Below are 22,197 nucleotides of genomic sequence, written 5' to 3'. Positions count from 1 at the left end.
ACTCAGCCCAAAACGATGTCGTTTTGGGCATTAAAATTATTATTATTATTTTTTTTAAAAAAAAAAGAAGAAGAAAAAGCAAAAAAAAAAAAAAAGAAGAAAAAATCGAGGTGGCTAGAGCCACCCCCAAGGCCGGTCTGGGGGTGGTTTGACCAACCCCATGGCCAAGGGGGTGGTCCGAAAACAAAAGGAAAAAAAAAAAAAAAAATCCATTCACGGTTTTGGGCTTTTGGGGGTGGTCCAACCACCCCCAAGGGTTTGGGGGTGGTTTCTTTTTTAATTTTTTTTAATATTTTGCATTTTCTTTTTCTTTTTTGTTTTCAAAGAAAAAAAAATAATTTTAATGCTCAAAATGGTGTCATTTTAGGCTGGGGTGAGTGCTATAGTTTTGGGCATTTTTGAAATTTTAAGTGGACTGAGTAGAGGTATAATGAGCATAAAAAGTCAAATCGTTTGAGTTTAACGTTGAAAACTAACAGAAGTGTCCAAAATAAAAGATTTGAAAGTTCATAAAGAGTTTATAAAATTAGCTAAGAGTTGGCCTAAGTAAAATTTTTTCGATTATTTTTAAATCCCACTTTTTAAAACCGCTTAACTCAAACTAGCCTGCTGCCTGCTTCAATTTTTGGGATTTTAACGAGTCTATAAAAGATTATCCACGTCTTATATACAATTATCTCAAAATCCTCTAACCCAAGTAACGAAGTGCAGCCATCACCTTTTTCAAAAAAAAAAAAAAAAAAAAGTGCAGCCATCATTTCCAAGTAAAAGCAAGAATCAATCAATCATAGGTAGGAGCTGTATTTATTTTGCAATTGGTTCCCTGAAACTGAGCGCCACGTGTTGAGCAACGAAAGGAAGGTCGAAAATATCAAACATCCCAGACGGTTGCCGACAATCACGGCAACGGCCCCACATCCCGACAGCGGGACCAAGCACAAAGTGGGCGTACCCTCGCAGCACCATAATTTTTCTATAATCTACGTTGTTGTCTTCCACTCCCAACAGTGGGCCGCCACCAACTTTCCCTATTCCCATACAGCGGCCCCACAAAACCCGCCAACAAAAAAAGAAGGCTATTGTAATTACTGAAACGTTTCCCATTAATGAATAATTCACAACACCCACCCCCCACAAAATCCAAAATTACTTTCATCACCATAATGCCACGTGTCACACATGCATGTCCTCTTTCTTTAAGCTGTAAATTTAGCGGTAGATGATTCTTTTAAAGCATCCATAAAAAAAAACTTCATTACACTGAGAAGTGAGAACATACGAAACTCATAAATAAAAATCACAATTCATTTATCAATCCCACTGCCACTGGTTTGCCAAATGGCCCCTACAGTTCTGGCTAATTTTCTATACATGCCACTGAACTGAACCACACAATAGTACATTTATGAGCCACACCAGCCAAAGCTTCATTCGACTTTATTTAGATGGGCCCGATTTTAAGCGACTCACCTGCCTTTCCGTAGAACATTTCATTTTCCTACACGCATTACAATTAACCTATATTAAGGATAAAAAGGTAAATTACCCTACCATTTTCTTTTAATTTTTTTTTTTAATTTTTTTATTTTTCATCAAACCTGACTGCCCAGTGCCTACACCCACCTACTAACATTTATTGGAGGAGAACCCCACACGCGAGTTTGCCAAATCAAAGCTGACACGTGTCCCCTGTTGCTGCACATTCCCAATAATTGACAAAGACGACGTCGTGGGAGCGAAGGCAAAGCAGAAGGTTCCGGCCGAGTCGACCGGAATCAAGTAATTCTTGGCCGGCAGCGAAAGGGACTTCCCATCGGAGAACTGAAACGAAACCGTGGGGACTCTGACCACATGCTGCGAAGATAGATCGTAACACGTGTCGAACAGAGCCACGCTGCTCGCCGACGGCAGGTGCTGAGTCATACTCACGAACGCGTCGCGGAGTGAGTTGTAAGCCTGAGTCTGCAAACGAGTTATGGCCGTTCCAGAGTCGACAATGATCCCACCGTTTCCTGACGCGTCCATTGCGAACAGCGAGGACGGGAACGAGAGGGGCTTCCCTCCCACGCTCATTCCATTGATTCCGATGTAATAGAACGTGTCCATTTTGCTGTTTTTCAGTAAAGCAGTCGTGACCGAGTCGCCGGGTGGAGCCGAGTTGAACTCGAGCGTCGAGGACTTGCCCGAGTCGCGGTCGACCAGGCAGTAAGAAAACGACGATGCTTTGATCTGAGAGTTAAGCGAGAGTGGGCCCCCTCCGAGCCCGAGTAATCCGGCGGCGGCAACGAACAGACCTTCGTTATTGTGGCCGCAACCCAAAGCGACGTTGTTCACCGCCCCGGAGCTCCCGAACGACACCGTATCGGTGGCGAAATCGCCGACCGTGTAGGAGCCGTCGCCGTACGCGACCTGGTAGAGACAGCGGCCGCCGCGACAGGCGCCATTATGGAGAGAGGTGCATTGCTGAGAGGAGCAGGAGAGGGGCTTGTAAGAGGAGGACGCGCTCGGGTCGAAGATCGGGTCGGATTGCTCGTAGCAGTCCTCACAGGGCTTGCATTGGAGCCAGTTGATGTCGCTGCCCGTGTCGAGCACCATGTAGAAGAGCTTGGCGGGCTGTCCCACGCCGACACGCGAGAAGTACTCGCCGCTGCCCTGGCTCGTCCCGGACACAATCGGAGTGGAGAGGTCCTCGGGTCGGACCTCCGTCAACACGGGCTGGAGATCCGACTTCTTGACGCCGCTGAGCGCGAGCTGGAGCTTGGTAGTGAGCGCGTCGACTCGGGCCGACTCGCGCTCAAGACGGGAAAGAACCAGGCTCTTGTAGTCCTTATGCGAGGTCTTGTAGAGGGAGTCCCGGGCGTGAAGCTGGAGCGAGAAAGAAGAGGAATTAGCAAGAATTTGTTGTACTTCTTGTTGATCCAAGGGCTTAACGGTTTCCGGGTCGAAGCTGAGGACGGCTTGGGCTTGACGGAGTGCAGCGGAGACGTCGAGGAGCGCGTGAGTTGCAGTCTCCGATAGGCTGCGAGAGAAAGCAAGGGGAAAGAGAGCAACAAAAATGGCGAAGAAGAAGAAGAGGAATCGAGCCATTTTTGGCTTGTTGCAGAGAGACAGAAAAGAAATGAAGCAAAGAGTGTTGGGGAGGGCTTGGCTTTATTTAGAAAGGATAGATAGATAGAGAGAGAGAGAGAGAGGCTAACGTCAGCCTTGACTCCACTCATTTCACTCTCAATGCTCAATACAGTATTTAACGGTGTTACGTAATATATAATATTAAATTATTTTAAATTATTTAATACTATATATAAAAAAATATACTATTAAGGATATATTTTTCTTGCCGTATGTTCTATTTATTAATGCTATTTAAAAAGTAGGTGAGGAACATATGCTATTCTCATCTCTTAAAGGATTGTAAAAAAATTTATACTCTAAGAATTTAATTTTAACCCTAAAATAGCTCCACCTAAACAAAATAAAATTAATAAATGCTTCAGACATTTTTTATTATTGGATAGATCACTATTAGATTTTTAGTTTAAAAATGGTAGGTGTTTTTTTAGTGTTCTTTTGTTGTCCTCTTAAATGTGACGTGACTTTTAAAATCACTAATAGATTAAAAGTCAATCATGATAATCTCAAATTCAACAATAATTTTAAAATGTTAGGTGTTCTTCTAATGTTTTCCTGGTGTCTTTCCAACGGCTTTTAAAATTATCGTTGAATTTAAAATTATCATTTTTTTTTTTTTAATCTATTGGTGATTTTAAAAGTTATATTACAGTTGGGAGGATACCAGGAGAACATTAGAAGAACACTTAACATTTCTCTAATGTCAAGGAATATGCATTCACAATTAAAAATTTAGAGTATGTTTGAGATTGTGTGTGAGAAAATAGAGCATTTTTAAGTTAAAAAACATTTTTTTGGCAAAAATTTGATTTTTAAGCTTATGTGAAAAATTGTTAGAAGTTTTGCCAAAAGTAGTTGAGACTGTTGTAAAAACATTGAAGGATAATTGAGACCGTCGTAAAAACATTAAAAGATAATGTTTGTTGTGTTGGTCTCGATTAACCATTTGATCATATATTGTTAAAAAAAAAAAAAAAAAAAAAAATTAACAATTAGTTGAAACTGTGGTAAAAAGTAAAAACATTGTATAATAAATTTACTTAGGGCCGGCCAGGTCACGTATGGAATTGCGATTTAACGGTGTCAAACACTGACGGAGATGTTTTTATTTTATCTTTTTCATGGAATTGGGATTTAACAATGTCAATCAAACACTGACAGAGATGTTTTTATTTTATCGTTTATCATGAAATAATAATTTTTTTTTTTGCTACCATTGAATATTGAAAGAAAATAAATGACATTTTCTTTTTTATATATATTTTTTTATCAAATTTATTTATTTTTTTAGTTCTTTTTAAGGTAAAGTCCATGTTCTCTCTGTTTTAAAAGCAAAATTTTTATTAAAAAAAATTTTAAACAAAATTTTGTTTAAAAAAACAAAATTTTTATTTTTTTAAACGTGATTTTTTTAGAAGTTTTAGTATTTTTTGTTTTTATTTTACTAAGGGTAGTTTCGTCATTGAAAAAAATTGACAATATTTTGATAATTTAGAAGGATATTGTCACAATTAAAAATTTAAAAATAGACATTATTAATAAAGTGGTAATTTGAGAGAATACGTGCACTTTTTAATGATAAAGGTGATGGACCTGCTGGTTATCGAAATTTAATAGAGAACAATAACATTCACATTGGTTCATCTTTAAGTTAAAAAAGAAATAATAAAAATTATTTAGTAGACTAATATAGACAATTACATGTTAGTAAAAATCAATTCCTAATTTTTTTTACTAGCCCTGTTCTAAAGAGTTAATTTTTACTAACTCATTATCAAATTATATTTCAGCTATATACTAATTTACTAAATAGAATTAACAAATACAAAAAAGTATTTTTCATGGAAATTTTCAAAATCTTCTTTCTTTTCTTTTCTTTTGTAAGATAAGATAACAATAAAAGCTTATAATTTAAAACATGTACAACACTGATGCTTACAATAAATGTCTGCTCCAGTTTTTTCAGGCCTTACGTTTTATATCATAGGGGAGAGGGTTGGTGTGGGGCGCATTGCATTTATGAGAAACGATTGGCCTTAATAACTTGCTCAAATTTTTTCTCATATATGTTATAAATTCAATTGATTAATTATTAAATTTATGGAGTCTATCATTGGCTTAAGATTTATTTAGAATTGTGATTTTAATAAGTGTGATTTTAACAATTATATTTTTAAAAATTACATTTTTGAAAGAACTACTTTTTAAAATTGCAAAGGCATTTGGTAAAACATGTTAATATATATATATATATATGTATATATATATATATATATATATATCAAATATTTGTTATGCAAAATTGTGATTTTGGTTTAAATTCGCACATTTTCAAATAAGCACCATTAACCTGCTTATAGAAATCACACTTTTTTTTTTTTTTTTTTTTCGATCGTAGTGGGTAGGGGTGGGCACGGGTCAGTTTTTGGGCATTTTTCGTACCTGATCTGCACCCCTCGGGTAGTAAAATTGGTACCATTGACCCTGCTTTAATGGACAGTACCCGCCAGGTATCAGGATTTGCGGGGCGGGGCGGGGCGGGTAATTCGGGTTTGGCGGGTCGGATCAAGTATTCTTCTTCTTATTTCCTTTTCTCTCTCTTGCGTCGTCTCTCTCTTCCTCTCGGTGATAGGTCTCAAATAGATAATAGAAACACAACTAATATTTAATATAATATAAAGATAATACACGTTACAAATCTCCACTTATGGCTGGAGTTCTACCACAATACAAATACATAAACAAGATCATATGTTTTGATACTCCTAGTGGGTCCTAATCAAAACAAGATAAACAAGATAATACTCCACTTAGGGTGTGAGTTGAACCACAACAGAATTAGGACTCTACACAAATCATCATATCCCAACAACACATAGTCCCTAGTTTAAATACAATAACTAATAAACAACCAACTAAGAATAATCCACTAAAAGACCCACTTCCATATCTCTAGTTAACTGCTCCCACATCCACTAACTTCTCCCACGCTGCTCCCATATTGTGAGTCTTCCAAGCATCACATAGCAAGCAGTTAGGCCACGTACTTAGGATTGGGTCGCCTTGCACAACGTGGCCTATCATTCCTCCCCTCTTTAGCAAGCATCTTGTCCTCAAGGTCTAACGTGGGAATTTGAAGTTGAAGGTTTGTAACCACTCTCCCGATCACGTCCTCTGGTGGTAGATGTTCCCAGTGGATTAATGTCTTCACTTTCTTCATTTTTATCTTCTCCCAATTCTGCCATAACAGACCCATCTCTTTCAATTAGACAAGCTTGCACCATGTTGCATTTATGGCCATGAACAAATTTCTCATTGCAATTAAAGCACAAACCCTTTGCACGTCTCCTTTGCATCTCATCCCATGAGATTTTCTTAACAGTTGGTACATTGGTTAAGTGGTTATTTATGGATTGCAATTCTAACTCGTTGGCCCTTCTTTGCTGGCACAATTGGTCAGCTTTCATGCGAACCAAGCTAATAGTATCTTTGAGCGTCTTGGGTTTGAACATTCGAACTCCTTTTGCAATCTCTGGTTTAGGACCACCAAGAAAGTTTCCTATAAGATGCTTTTGAGTCCACCCTTGAGCTTTGTTCCCCAATCTTTCAAACTCTTTCTGATAATCACGTAAGGATCCTTCTTGTACTAGTTTCGTCAGAGACTCATCAAAATCTTCGTAGTCGGTTGGCCCGAACCTAGCCCATAGTTCCAGTTCAAATATTTCCCAAATAATCGGTGTAGCTTCCTCTTGATGAGCCTTTTGCAGCCATTGCCACCATTGGTTGGCCTCACCTTCAAGATGAAAAGATGCTAGCACCACCTTTTGCTCTGAAAGCGTCCCATGATATTCAAAAAACTGCACTACGTGATTCAACCATTTGGTGGGATCATCTCCTTGATAACGTGAAAAATCCATTTTGGCATAATGTGGCACCACCGCTTGTCGCCCAGTTGTAGGACCACCCTACTCATACGTGCAGTATGGTTGACAGTTAACTAGTCTATGTTGCACTGAAAGAATAGTTGAGATTTCATTTAAGGCTTCTTCAATTCTTTGCATGTGATCAGCGGAGCTAGTTGCTCCTTCTTCCAAGCGTTGAATGCCTTCCTTAACGTCATATACGTCTGCCTCCGAAGATTCAATCCTCTCACGATTAGTAGCCATGCTCTAATACCAATTGATAGGTCCCAAATAGATAATAGAAACACAACTAATATTTAATATAATATAAAGATAATACACGTTACAAATCTCCACTTATGGCTGGAGTTCTACCACAATACAAATACATAAAACAAGATAATATGTTCTAATACTCCTAGTGGGTCCCAGTCAGAACAAGATAAACAAGATAATACTCCACTTAGGGTGGGAGTTGAACCACAACAGAATTAGGACTTTACACAAATCATCATATCCCAAAACAAATAGTCCCTAGTTTAAATACAATAACTAATAAACAACCAACTGAGAATAATCCACTAAAAGACCCACTTCCATATCTCTAGTTAACTGCTCCCACATCCACTAACTTCTCCCACGCTGCTCCCACATTGTGAGTCCTCCAAGCATCACATAGCAACCAGTTAGGCCACGTACTTAGGATTGGGTCGCCTTGCACGACGTGGCCTATCACTCGGCTCCCCCTCTCTTCTCTCTCTTTCTTCTTCTTCTTCTTCTTCTCTCCAGCGTCTCTCTTCCTCTCCTCTCCCTTTTCTTCTCTCCTCTCCTTTGTTTCTCAAATCCTATCCGTTCGTGACTGCGTGCAACGTGAAGAAAGAGAGATAGAGGGTTTTTTGTGGGGTGGGAAGAGGGAAGAAGAAAATGATAAAAAGAAGAAGCTGTAGAGAAAGAAGAAGAAGAAGGCTAGAAGCGGCATGAGTTAGTGAGGTGTCACAGGAGGAGTCCAGGGTTTGTTTTTTGGTAATCAACAGGCGGGTCGGGTACCCGCAGCCCACAATTTTCTATATCCGAAACCCTTCCCGCCTGAGTTGGAAGAAATCTAATCCGTTTCGGCAAAAAAAAAACATTCAATTCCGAGCGGGGCGGATCAGGGCGAATTTGCTGATTGGGAGGTTTTTGCCCACCCTTAGTAGTGGACCATGAACCCAGGTTAAAATCTTACCTAATTAGAAATAGAGTGCATCTTCTGTGTGGTCGTTGCACAAAAGGGAGCTTTTGTGCAAACTACACAGATTTTGACACATCAACAATCTAAGAAAAATGCAAAAAAAAATGCATGTTAGCAAAACATAAGATTAATTCTCCCTCACTGACATTAGCCACCACCCCCTGCCGCTGCCGGTTTCACCCACCGCTCACACCCAGACGCCATCGCCCAGCCTCTCCCTGCCACCACCACCCCCAGCGGCTTGGGGGTGGCCACGATCCACCCCAACGCCTTGGGAGAGAGAGATCCGGCCACCCCCAGGCCGTTGGGGTTGGCTCGCAGCCACCCTCGGCCATTGGGGTTGGCTCGCAACCACCCCCGGCCATTGGGGTTGGCTCGCAGCCACCTCCGGCCACTCGGGGTGGTGGCGAACCGCCCCACCTCCCTCTGCCACCCTCTCCATTTATTTTGTTTTAAAAAAATAATAAAACCTGATATAATCAGGTGTGGGTGTTTATTTTTTCATAGAATGTTTGAGCTGATGTGGCAACCATTGAATGGTTTGTACAAAAGTCTACTTTTATGCATGGACCACATTGAAGTTATTTTCTTAGAAATATGACTTGTTAACTAGATTACTAGATGATGGACCAATCAAGCCCATTTAAAAAGCCATTAGAATTTAGGAGAAGTATGATGGAATCTTCTGTGTTTTAATTAATTCTTACTTTTACATTCATATTTTCATTTTGATTCCGAGACCTAATTTTTTGTCAAATAAATAATTAAAATAATATGATAAATTATACTTTGTCCCCCCAAGCTTCCATCTTATTTGCACTCATATCTTTAAACTTTGACTTATTGGAACTCGCCTTTACGAACTACCATTTTATTCCAAATTGCACTTCGAGTCAAAATGGGTTGTTAAATGTGAATGAAAAACATGCCATATGCATAGGAGCAAAGTGTAATTTTACTCTATAATATATATGTTGCATAAATATTGCTGTCATGTGAGTCTATGTGACAGATTCTGTCAACTTTATCGACCCAATTTGACCTGATGTGAAACTTAACACAATAATAATCTGTAAGATCAAGTTGTATTGAATCAAAATTTAGATATATGAGTCTAAATGGGGTGGTAGTTTGAGGGACAAATTGTAATTTATGGTTCGTTTGACATTGCAATTTTATAGACAAAATAAAATTTTAAGCCAAATCACATAAGATTATTCCTCATCCATCCAGCTATCGCCTTTCCCGGTTTGCCCACTCCCTACTCACCCACCTAACTCCTTTCTCCATCCCCACATGGACAAATTCTTCTCTATCCTTCTCCTTTTCCTATGTCTCTTCATATCAGGTGCTCTCTCTTTTGCTTACTCGTTGGACATTATATCGTCTCCTCCTCTAATGGCTCTACTCACTATCCTCCTCGATGTGGTGCTCAGCGCTCAGCTCAGCTCCCCTCCTCGCCGCTGCGGTCTCCTCCCCATCTACCCAACTTACCTACTGCTGCAAAACCACAAACCCTTACTACGACCTTTTTCTTGGCATGTGGACCAAGAATCATAGGTACTGTATTTGTTAGTTTGGGGTGCCTGTTAGAAGCCTCACTCTTTCGATCTTTGGTCTTTCCCTGAATTTTCCAGGAATTTTATTTTTGCGAATTACCTTCTTAATGTATTGTAACTCCTATCTCGCCTAAAAAGAAACATTTCAGAAAAAGCCATAACTGCAGTCTAAGATTACAGAAAACACATGCCATCAATCCAATAACCCCTATTACAAAGTATACAACTTTTCAGTACATTCCCAATCCAAGCATAACCTTTCAACAAAATCATTTCCCTCAGAAAAAAATGATGGGAAAGATGACCAAGACACGTACAACAGTTATCGTGTTCGTGTTCTCAGCGTATACAATGTGATACAACTTTTGAATTCAAAGTACAAAACTATACCACTAAGGTGTAAATCTAATCCACCATCTACCACAACAGATATAACATGCCTAAACCTGAAATACATATCACAACAACAACAAAAAAAAAGTAATGCATGATTTTTTTTTAAAATTTTTTAACTATTAACCTGTCCTTTTTTCTTCAACCTCTCAGCCTTCCGACTAGATGGGTGTTTCGTAGTAGGCTCGACAAGCAGCAAGCGTGACATGACATATGTCAAGAGTTCCTCATGGTGGGAGAAGGTGAAGTCCAAGTGGGCATACTCAAACTCATTATATGATACATCCACACCAGAATTCTTCATTAATTTATAGTGCTTTCTTACCATCGATGGCCGGATTACCTTGTCCTTGTGTCCGGCAACCAGATCAATGGGAATGTCAATGAGCCAATAGAATTCACCCAAGTCCAATGGCCCAGGAGATCCATACGCCTCCATGTTAGCGGACACGCTCCCATAATCGAACATTTTAAATTTTCCGCTACGCTTCATCTGCGCAAGGTGGAGAGCCACCTGAAATGAAACTCCAGGCATATCATTCATGTTGTAGTGAGGTAGCCCTAAGACACCAACCCAATTTGAGCTGTCTCCACCAAAGCCATAGCTCATCAGAGTTTGAACTAGCCCTCCAACTGCAGGATAGTTATGGAAATCCCTAGCCAACTTGTTGAGTAGCATACGGAAGAATCTGGTTGGTATGTAGAAGCCAGGCACGAGTGGTGCCAAAATAGGAGCCAACATAAGGAAAATATGCTCCACCACCGTGAAGACAAAAGTAGAATCATCATGGAATCCGGCAGGTGATAATAAAATCAATCTGGATAGCCTGTGGGGCTTTTCTTCCACTCGGCGTGTTATAACATACATCAACATAGCAGCTCCTCCCAAGCTATGACAGACAGCACAAAGTTTGTAAAGCTGATCATCGGTTTCCTGCTCGAGATCAGGTTGGCTAAGCTTCAATTCCGAGGTTTTTACTTGGTGAATTTTCTCTATTATTGCAGGAATATCTTCAATCCCATGCTCATTGATGGAGTATCGCCAGTACCTGCATTGATGCTAACATTTAGATATACAGCATTACCCTACTAAAGTGGTGCCGCATTATTTAAGAATTCTGTAAAAATGCAGTCCCATTCTCCTCCTTCCCAACCATAAACTTTCAAGGATGCAAATGAACCAAAGATATAATCCCATATTAAAACTGACAACTAAACTTACTGTCGTGAGGAAATGTTCTTGTCAACATGTTCCCTAGAAACCAGACCTCGCAAATTCCCAAGAAAAACATCATACCCTGCGGAGCAAGCAAGCAACAGCATATCCATAGTTCAATATATTGACTTATTTTGCAAATTGAGCATACTTTTAATGCAAATATAACAAACCTTTATCAAAGGCTGCAAAAGCAGGAGAACCAACAACCCCATTGGACACCCAACTGGAAAAACAAAACAAAAAACAGTGAAAAACTAAAACTACAAACAAAGGAACAAAAATCTAAACTTTAAGGCTTTGATACCATGTTAATAAATTTGTAGTAAGAAGATTATAGGGAGAAGAGGAGGCTGATTGTATTATTCAGCTTATTATTTAACCTAATACAAACATCCTAATATATAGGATTAAGGAAATATCACAATGACCAAACTACCCTCAAACCCTTATGACTTACTAACCCTAATAACTCTTCTAATAGCTATAAATGCTATTTTTACAAACATGCCAACTCCCATTATATTCTGCCAACTTTTCATACACAAAGTCAAGCTCCTAATTAAGGTTTGGCCATGTGAAACTTCCCACAAACAGTAATCACATTGCCAATACACTGAAATGCCAGAGACAAAAAAGCAATTAAAAATAGCTTCACAAGTCACCCTCACAAACCATTGGAGCAAGTCTTCACTAAACTGACCCATGCATACAACCCATGGGAAGAGATTAGAACAATCAACAACCCATAGACTTCCTTTCCTCCCATTTAATCCTTTTCACTTACAGAAAAGTCCATGATATTTCGAGGTAACTAGTATATTGGGGAATTCAAAACATTAGGAAAAGTACTTCTTCAATGAAACTATCCTCTGCACAAACATGACCATAGTAAAACCAAGAGTGAGAAGAAGGGCAAGGGACAAACTACAGCCAAGACCATTTACATTTCCCGACACTAATTATTCATGAGAAGAGATTAATGGGGGTACCCGGTTATAAGTAAGGTACATATGGAACAAAAAAGTAAAACACTTGATATATTGTACAATCATCAAATATGTATTAAGGTAGAAAGGAAATGAAGTAAATATCTACAAAGCCAGCCACTCTTTCTGGTGCAAAAAAAGTATCTTAATTAAGAATCAATATATGCATATTTTGATTGTAGCTCATATGCAAATGTCAACAAAAAAATGAATGACAAGAAGACAGACACCAATCTACGTCAAGAGTGTTGCCTTTTGAAGTGCCAGTCATGTAAGATGACCGGGCAAGGCTGAGTCAAAATTGATGACCCAAGGTTCATTGAGCATTGAGGGAAAGGAGAGTCAGGGGAAGAGGGGGCAGCCTTACAACAGGTTGGTGGCAAATTGTCTCGATGATGGACTCTCAAGAAGACAAAGGCCAACATTTTAAACATATATACCAACATACAAACTCAAAAGAGTGATCCCATATTTCGTTACCAAGTTTAACCTATGTAAGGAATTCAGTAGTTTTATTGAGTGCAGATTCCACATTTCTACAAACATCAATCAATTTCTCAACTCCTCATTCACTAACTCTTGACCTCCAACCAAACTTGAAGATGAAAATAATATCTGATAATGAATAGGGTACATTCTGGAGCTAGACACAGAAGAGTTAGAACTTTATTAACATCATGGTGTTTTTAATCTCTTCTCCCAATAATTGCAGAAACTACACCGACTGTTCACTAGTGCAAATTACAATTAATCAAGAGAAAAAACCAACTCACCCCATAGATGAATCCAAAATTCCATGCTGAAGATAAACTGCTTTCCGTGCATCACGTCTGCAACATCACACTGTAAGCATAAGGCACACAAATAAACTTATAACCTGACAGGAAAAGTTGTTACCTAGGAATTCTTTCCAAAAGAAGAACATATCCATCAGCAGTGATCACATGGATAGCTTCATATGGGTACCTAATAGAGAAAGAAAATTAAGGAACTTGCAGAAAATATGAATAATTTCAGAAAGAAACATAAGTTGCAGGAATTTGGCAGAGCACGGCCCTTACCCAAGCTCTGTTATGACATCCTGACATGTCCGAGCATCAGTATTTAGAGACTGATGAAAAGTAGTATTCCTTTCTGTAGGAGCTGGATCATTTTCCCCAAGTGTAGCTGTAGTGACAGAGGCTTCCAAAACACTACCATGATTTTCTCTAGTACCCCCATTGTAAGATGAAACCCAGCTCAATAGTTTTCTAAAAGCCGCTGATGGGGAGAGAATAAAATGAGCTACCTTATGAACAACATCAAAAATAGCTTCTATGAAGATCTCGATTGCTAGATTAAGATCCTGGTAGACATAACAAGAAAAATAAGCAAAAGGGAAATCCAGCATCTAAATCTTTTACATAAGACAAGAAAAACAAATTATCAACAAACAACAATTTCCATGAATCATAAGTAATAGCAGTCCAAGCACAAACCTCTATGACTCCACGTCTCCTGTCAGTGGTAAAGTGAACAATCTGGTCCTTGAGTGTTCGCACTCTTTTAATTGGATGTAAACGCCTATGACTCCCAGAAATAGCAGGGGCTTTTGATCCCTTATTATAAACAAAATGACAAAGACGAACTGGGATTCCCAGAAGGAATTTTGCGGGCAACAGAATCCAAAAGAATATGCACCTGATCCATCCTGTCCTATGCTTATCATACTTGGTGGAAGCACTGGACCCAGAGACTCGTGAACTCTGAGATGATGGTGATGCAGGATATATGTTTAGGTCGCTATCTTCTTCGGCAGAAGAGTAATCTACGCTTGATGTATCAGAATCCATAGAAAGCTCATGAATGAACTGGTTGAAAGAGGACACACCACTATAGCATCAAGGAAAAGCAGAAATGTCAACAATTGTTATCACATGTTCAAAAAAAATCACCAAGTAAGTTCTTGAGTTGCTATTCTTGAGTGAAAACCCAAAACTTTTTAGACTACATGAGTTTGAAATAGCCATTGACAAGTGAGAAAAATATTCTTTTGATAAGTAATCAAATTTCATTAAAAAGCATAAGGGCGCATATACAAGAAAAACACCTAACAAAAAAAAGAAAAAAGAGACAAGTGACAAAAATGTTAATCCCAAGCAACATGAATACAAGCAGGTTTATGCTTAAAATGAATTAATAGCACTTCACAATTTGAAAAACACATTTTCATCCCTTTCAATATGCTTTCAATTTATAAAATGAGATAGGAATGTCAAACTCTACACTCTCACCACACAAATTTGTTAATATATTTCGTGGATGTAACAAGTGTGTCGGAACCTTGGACCAGACAAGAATGAGATGAGGAAAATAAGGTAACTTGTGGGAAAGTTTGTCTCTCACTTACTATCCCAGTTTGTGTGATGAGTTTATACACCCAGAATCTTCTTGTCATCTTTCTTGCAAAGTAGAGACAAAAACATAGAATCTTACTCCAATCAGATTGAGAAATAATTAAGAAATCTACCTCTCAGTTTTGCACTTTTATTAAATTCAATCTTCTGTCACAGGAAAGCAAGTTGTTACAAGACCCTGTTCGAAGTCATAAATTTAAAGCAGTAGCCCCTAGCATGCATGAGCTTATTTTGTGAAGATAAATGGAGAGAGGTGGTTCAAATACACAGCAATGCCCAACACATGCCCAGTTTCACATATAAGTTAGTAGAAACATCCAATCCAAGGTCTAGCAAATGGATTATTCCAACTTAGCCACCTTGCGATATAGAATAGATAAAAAACCTGCCTATATTGCCATACCATAGGAAAGCTTTAGAGTCCAGATGTTGAATATAATGACACACTACTTTGAGGGGGATGGGAATGATTGTGGAGTAATTGAATGCACACCATTAATCGAAAAATTATGCTCATTGCATAATTAAGAACTATGCAGAAAATTATGCTCATTGCATAGGCAATCAAAGAGAAGACAAAGAACTAAGTAACCTCACTTTCAACAAATTAAAAATTCAAATTTCCATTAATCAAAAACTACTCCTTGGAAATAACTTTCTCCATCCTGTATTTTTAAGTAAGTCTGCCCATTTTGTCCAAAAATGAAAGAAGTCAATTCCCCATAAAAGTTCTAGTGCAGAAAATTTTCCTTTTTTTTTTTATAAGTAATATGTATTATCAAACACGCAAAGGGGCACAACTCAAGTACATAGGAAGTATACAAAGTAACCCACTAGAAAAAGGAAAATTTCATAAAAACATTTACCACCATAAAAACTTACTTTTCCATCCAACGTGGAAATCGAGGTCCACGAAAGCCTGGCCTAAGCTCCCAGCCATGGATACCTTCAAGGATAGTAGCCTTCCCCGGTAAAATGGTCAACAAAAGTGCTGACACTCCATTGATCAGCCTCACAATATTGTTCAGAGATTCATAAGTAAATGTCTTTACTGACCTGCACAAAAAAATAAAAAACAAAAAAGCAATTTTGTCATATCATGACCAAAAATATGCCTTAATAAAAAAAAAAAATTGTAACATATATCTGAAAATATAAACCTCAGTAACACCCAGATACTCTCTAACTCGTAAAGCAGAAAATCAACCAAATAAACCCTGTTATTAGCAATTCTGAAGACAGCATAGAGAAATTACAGATAATTTGGATAAGAACCTGAGCTGGAAACCCCCCACTTATTAACGTTTAAAAAAACCATAAACCAAAATGTACAAAATGCAGGAGCACGGGGTGATTATACAGGGGGCATAGAGAACTTATAGTCTCAAACAAGGACAAAAAGGGTAAAATGGCGTCTTAAACTCAAGACAAAAATACAAACATGTGTAACCAGTCAAAACCATCTATATGTTTGTTTCTGGAAGTCCCAAAACTTTCACCAAGGCCTACTTCTGATGAGGACCAAACACAGGCATCATATCCATACACTGAGTGTATTCCCCAGTCAAACTGTAAAGACTCAATCAAATGCAGCTACTATGTGTTAGCTAAATAACTTAATCGACAAATACGCATCACATGGTTGAAAAAGCCTGCGAATACGACCACAAGAAAAAAAAGATGGGGGTTGCCTGGACTGCCGATCACTGACAAGACCCAAAAAAACCAATTTTTCCATCGTTCTAAAGATAGCTGATAATGATGTCATTCATGTAACATAAAAGGTAAAAGATTCATCTCATCTAATTCCAGTCATTTAGAGGCCACTGATGTTCAAGAACCGACGAACAAAATTTGTTTAACTGTCCAAAGGTTATGAAAAAAACAAATATCGACGAATTAGATTCACTAACCCATCTCGTTAAAGTACCAAAGCTTTCCATATATACAACCAATTATAAAAACCAAATTTTTTGACCCAAAAAAAACCATAATAAATGTCACATCAAACATTTCTAGCTTCATGTAATAAAAAATATGAAACTATTGAAGCCACCTCCACTAATCACATCGACATCAATACATTTATCACGTTATTCAAATCAGTACACCTATATACATGCAGTAGAAGAAGAAAATGGGATTTGGGAGAGGAGGGCTCACTCTTTTGTGACGGCAAGGATGTTGTCAACGAACCGCTGCAACATTTAATTCGTATTTTTCCCTTTTCCCACTTTATAAACTCCGATTTCTGCATCAGAAGATACAAATTGTCAAGGCCCCATGTTAGAGGAAAGCATAGGAGGCATGACATTGGGGCATGCCTAGTCTCAACAACCAGGACCATGAAAGTGCAGCAGGAAACCTAAACTTTCATACCTATATTGGCTATATAAACAACTGTCCACAAGGATTGGGATCCCAAAACTCATTACATGTCTTTCAAAACATCTTACATATGTATCCAAGGGCACAAAACAAGACTACTACAAGGAGAGGTCATCGGCTTCCTATTCTCTGGCCCTCCTCAACATGGGACTGACAACCCAAAACATTTCCATGGTATCTGAAAAAATATGGTTTTAAAGAAAGGGGTGAGTTTTACAACTCCATGTTTACTGTAAGGTGAGAAGAAATAGTAAGAAAATATGTGTCTTAAACATGCTTGGAAAATTTCTTGTAAACAAACATGAGAATAATAGATGCAGTCAATAAAACATGTAGGATAAAATTTATGATTCTGTAAAGTTTTCCTTCCACTTTCATGAATATTATTTTCTTGTGTAATATGTTTACCCCTTGGCCCATTTCCGCATGTCTTGAACCATGAGCAGCGCATGTTGGCTTGTCCCAAAGGACTAACATGGCTCAATCCTATGGCCGCAAGACAGCAACCAGAATGGAAGCTTCCCTAGGTGAAGACCATCCGGCCGATAGCCCACACTTGTTGAGTGTGGTTTGCCGTGCTATCATACATGTTGTGTGATCCAGTACCAGTCATAATCATGTAATAATGGTGCATGGGGTGCAACATCATGCATATACATGACATAATTATTAAAATCATGGCATGTGCAATTTCATGGAAATATAACATGTCATTGTAATCATGGCGCATGCAACTTCATGGAAAATATAACGTGAGTCATCATAATCTTGGCACATGCAGTTTCATGGAAAATATATCATCATAATCATGGCATGTGCAATTTCAAAGAAATCATGTTTTATACTTTATTTCATGAACATGGTGTGTATCAAAAATCATGTTAATGTGTATAAAATGTGGAAGGAAGAAGTGTAGTTTCAAGGGATAACAAAAGCTTATAAAATTCCCTGACTTGTTTTAAAAATAAAATATTTCTTGTGTCAGGGGTGTGTTTACTTACCTGAGCTATTGATTGGTTGGCGAAACTCCCTCCCTACAAATAATCACAAGAGCTTGTTAAGAGAGGTGTATTCTATTAAGGAAAATTAGTCATGTAACTTCCCTAGAATAACTATTCTAAGTTCAAGTATTGAAATAAACCAATTATTGTTAACACTCCTAATCACCTCATAATTCCTTAAAATAATACTAATCATCACTTGACTAAATTTATCCTTCTTAAAACTTGTGCACTACACCTAATGAACTTTTTCAAACCTACAACCCATAGAACTTCCAAGTAATTAAATCCAGCTTACTACCACAATCCCTTAAGCAATTATATAGTCAATCTAGTTTCACGTACCATATGGTACACTTCAAATAAAAGAAAGAACTATTCATAAATTATATTCATGGGAAACTTATAACCACATTAAATCTCCAAACAACCTAATAACAGCCATTTGATTTGAAAATCCGCTAAAAAATCCTTATTAAATACTTCTCTAACCATAAGTACTCCCCACAATGCATTCTAACATGTCCCTACCACTTAGGCCCAATCCAAACAGATAAGTATTAAAAGTTGTCTTTCATTCATAAATATGACTAAAAGCTTAAATGCTTATTCACCATATGTAAAACTTGATAGAAAGTCAAGACATCATGATTCTCACTTATAGATGGACATCAAGTAAATAAGTCAACATCCATTTCCTACAACATAAGCATTAAGTTTAACTCAACAGTAAAGCTGTCTACAATATACCCATGTAAGTAACTCAAAATACAGCAACCTTAGTAACCCAATGAGCATGTTTAAACCTCAATAATTTACTCTTAATATCTCCTCAAAATAGCTAACAAGTAATTATTTTCCAGCAAGCATTTACAATCAAAACATGATGTCCAGTCTTTTATGAATGTGGACAAAGGGCCCTGCCTTAAAGAGGTTCCCCGACATCCCAAAAAAAAAAAAAAAAAAGAATGGGGACAACTTACGCCTACGATAATTTTTCATGTTCTCTCTTTATCCCCCCAAGAATTCCAGCAGCTTTAAACCACATTAATCATGAGTGTACGTTTATAATCATCTTGGTTCCTTACCCACAATAACAACCCAAAACACCAATAGTCCAAAGCCAACATGGAAATTTGGTTGCATTAACAATCACAGATGCAGCAACCTATAGGTCTCAACTTATGGAAAATAGCTCTTTGACATAGTATAAACATATTCTAGAAACTTTAAATCCGCCCACCAAAAAGGGTATCATACTATGATCACTATTTACAAAACTCAAAAATATTTTCTAATTCTAATAGCCAAAATAACCCTTTATTTCAAGTAATTTCTATTCCACATGTAGCTTCCATAGCTTCATCTATGTACTACAACAAACCAAGATAACCAAGCATTCTTAACATACATCCTCCAACAACCAATAACAAGAATTATTTTTCATCTTCACAATCCAACTTGTAATAATTTATCCAATCAAGTAACAACACTTCATCACTTACAAAACAATAAGAGATATCATGCCTTAATCAAAGGAAACATCCTCAAACCACCAAACAATTCAATCAAAACACCCATTTTCCATCGAAAACTCCACCAGAAATAACCCCAGAAATCCGTTACTTTAGCTTTTTCAGTTTCAGCCAATGTCCACAAATATCCAGGAAATCAACCCACAAATTTGTGTGCAACTCTCCCCAATCGGTATGGACCAAGAACTAAAACTTCATTTTAGCCAAAAAAAAATCGGAAACCAACCCAAAACTAAACCATAATCGGTTAAACACAAATCAGAACATCAAAACAATCTCCATAAATGTCAGCATGAGAACATTCCACTAAATTTGGCCAAAACAACAACTAAATCAGTTCCATAGCCAAACCAAAAACTTACAAAAATCTACACAAAATTTCCAACACCCAATCAGAATCAGAGAGACAATCCAACAAGATCTACCTACAAAATTTAAACACATATTCGGTCAATGTTCAAGCCATGCACCCCGTCAAATACTTAACAAAATACATATACCCATTCGTTAGAAATCTTTAAACTTCAAACTTGAAACTCATATAATCATCGACATCAAGACCCAAGAAATTTTCTTTCTAAAAACTCATGGAAAATCACCCAAGCTCGTCAATCGTGCAAAACCCATATCAAATTTCTTCAAAACACAATTGAAACACTACCCATTAAAGAAAACGAGAGAGAGAGAGAGAGAGAGAGATGGACCTTAGAAGATTTCTTCTTCTCCAACTCCCCTTTAATTTGCAGCGAGAGAGACGGGATAGAGGGAGTGAAACGTTAAGGGAGAGAGAGAAAGAGAGGGAGTGAAACGTTAAGGGAGAGAGAGAAAGAGAGTTTCGATTGAGAGAGAGAGGGAGAGAGAGAGAGATGAGGGAGAGGGAGAGGGAGAGTGAAATGTGAGTCTCTGTTTTTTCGTAGAGGTTTTCTTACACGGAATGTGGTTTCTTCGTCGACGTGAAGAGTAAGCGAAGGTCGGTAATGTCACGAAGTCCACGTGGTGGCAGCTTGTCGAAGATGTGTCGCTTTGGAGACGCGGAATACGCCCACGTGAAGAGTAGAAGTATCTGGGCCGTTGGTGAAGATGGACAGTTAGGATATAGGCTACTTGGATAGTGAATTAGGACGCCACGCTGTACAGTGTACAGCCCGCTGGTTCTGCCACGTTGTACACGTTCTTCTTTTATCCTTGGAATTCCATTCTCAATCCACTTCTTTCCTGAATAAGAAAAAAGAAAATATCCACAAGGAAAAGATAGCTAATGATGATGTCCTCAAGAAAAAAATTCTTTCGTCTAATTCTAGTCATTTCGAGGCCACTAATATATATATATATACATAATAATTTTATAAAGATTGATATCTCCTAGAATTTTTTTAAAGTTTGAAATTTTTAAATTAATAAATTTCAGTCATTTATTTTATCTAAGCGTTTAAAATAAACCATGTTTCAGTATTTAATAAAGAAATATGACTTATTAAATTTGTAGTTTTCTTATTAAATGTTAAAACATGACTTATTTTATACGAATTAAGATCCTCTCAATTTCAAATAAAAAAAGTAAAAAAATAAAATAAAATTATCCATCCACTATAACTAACTGTATATTATCCAGTTTAGTATTTGAAATGAAGAGGATAATTTTCTATTTTAGATGCTTAAATGAAATAAACCGTTAAGATTTATGAATTTGAGAATCTAAAATTTAAAAGAGAATTCTATCAAATAAACCCAAAAACACAATGTTGTGTCCATTATTGCTGAGTAAAACAAATCAAAATATTACACAACATCAAATAAACCCGAAAACACACGATTGTACCTATTATGAAAATATTAATGGAGGTTGTAAACCCTTGTTTTACTGACCATCCTAGAGAGGGATACCACATCTGGTGTACCGTTGTTGTAGCAATAAAAGATAAAATTCTAAGAGGGAAGAAAAGACAGTGAACAGGGAAAAGAGAGATGCCAGGGAGAGAGAGAGACCAAAATCCAGTGTTTTCATCTTTACCATTACAATCTATGTTTTTATCTTACGTGTCAAAGTTTAATTGGAGCCTGTAAAACCCTTGTTTTATGGCCCCTCCAAATTGAAGGTAAACTCAATTAGACAATTACGGATTGCCATGTCTAGATTTTTTTTTTAATGAGCAAATTTTCTTACAAACTAATGTTGCACTCCATAATAGTAAAATTATTAAGCAAAAATCTAACTTGTTAATTTAATTAGTTAGCGACAGATTTGTTAAACATAAATTCTTAATCATTTTACTAATTATAGACCGTCACCTTTGTAATACTCCCAAAATTTCACACAATGAGAGTAACGAGTTTTAGTTTGAAATAAGAGGGGTTTAGGATATTTTGAAGGTTAGAAGGTTAATTTTGGGCGAATATTGTTTTAAAGGTCTTGACCTTTGATATCAAGGATCATTGAGTTTTATTCTCGTATACAATT

General features: G+C 37.5%; 2 protein-coding genes across 5 annotated transcripts; both read right to left on the bottom strand.

Annotated features, from left to right (window-relative positions):
* Window positions 1-1,287: 1,287 nt before the first annotated feature.
* Window positions 1,288-3,200, bottom strand: ASPG1 (Eukaryotic aspartyl protease family protein). The gene has a single exon (XM_059598144.2). The coding sequence runs from the start codon at window positions 3,085-3,087 to the stop codon at window positions 1,627-1,629; it is 1,461 nt and encodes a 486-aa protein (XP_059454127.2). The 5' UTR covers window positions 3,088-3,200; the 3' UTR covers window positions 1,288-1,626.
* Window positions 3,201-9,973: 6,773 nt separating this feature from the next.
* On the bottom strand, window positions 9,974-20,688 carry LOC132183776 (uncharacterized). Of its 4 annotated transcripts, XM_059597189.2 has the most exons (12): window positions 20,444-20,688; window positions 18,205-18,237; window positions 17,195-17,381; window positions 16,979-17,066; window positions 15,698-15,871; window positions 13,898-14,291; window positions 13,481-13,764; window positions 13,317-13,385; window positions 13,193-13,249; window positions 11,604-11,656; window positions 11,437-11,512; window positions 9,974-11,263 (listed from the first exon to the last, which is right to left on the bottom strand). In XM_059597189.2, exons 4-12 carry the CDS (start codon window positions 17,020-17,022, stop codon window positions 10,330-10,332), a joined length of 2,085 nt encoding a protein of 694 aa, XP_059453172.2. In that variant the 5' UTR covers window positions 17,023-17,066; window positions 17,195-17,381; window positions 18,205-18,237; window positions 20,444-20,688; the 3' UTR covers window positions 9,974-10,329. The 4 variants fall into 4 exon arrangements, with proteins under 4 accessions (XP_059453172.2, XP_059453175.2, XP_059453174.2 ...); XM_059597192.2 differs by lacking the exon at window positions 17,195-17,381; XM_059597191.2 differs by lacking the exon at window positions 18,205-18,237.
* Between the last annotated feature and the right edge of the window lie 1,509 nt (window positions 20,689-22,197).

The sequence above is a fragment of the Corylus avellana genome, chromosome 7 (genome assembly GCF_965113065.1).
Source record: "Corylus avellana chromosome 7, dhCorAvel1.hap1.2, whole genome shotgun sequence".
Lineage (NCBI taxonomy): Eukaryota > Viridiplantae > Streptophyta > Magnoliopsida > Fagales > Betulaceae > Corylus > Corylus avellana.
Note: the sequence above shows the minus strand (reverse complement) of the source record. Positions and strands in the feature narration are given on the sequence as shown.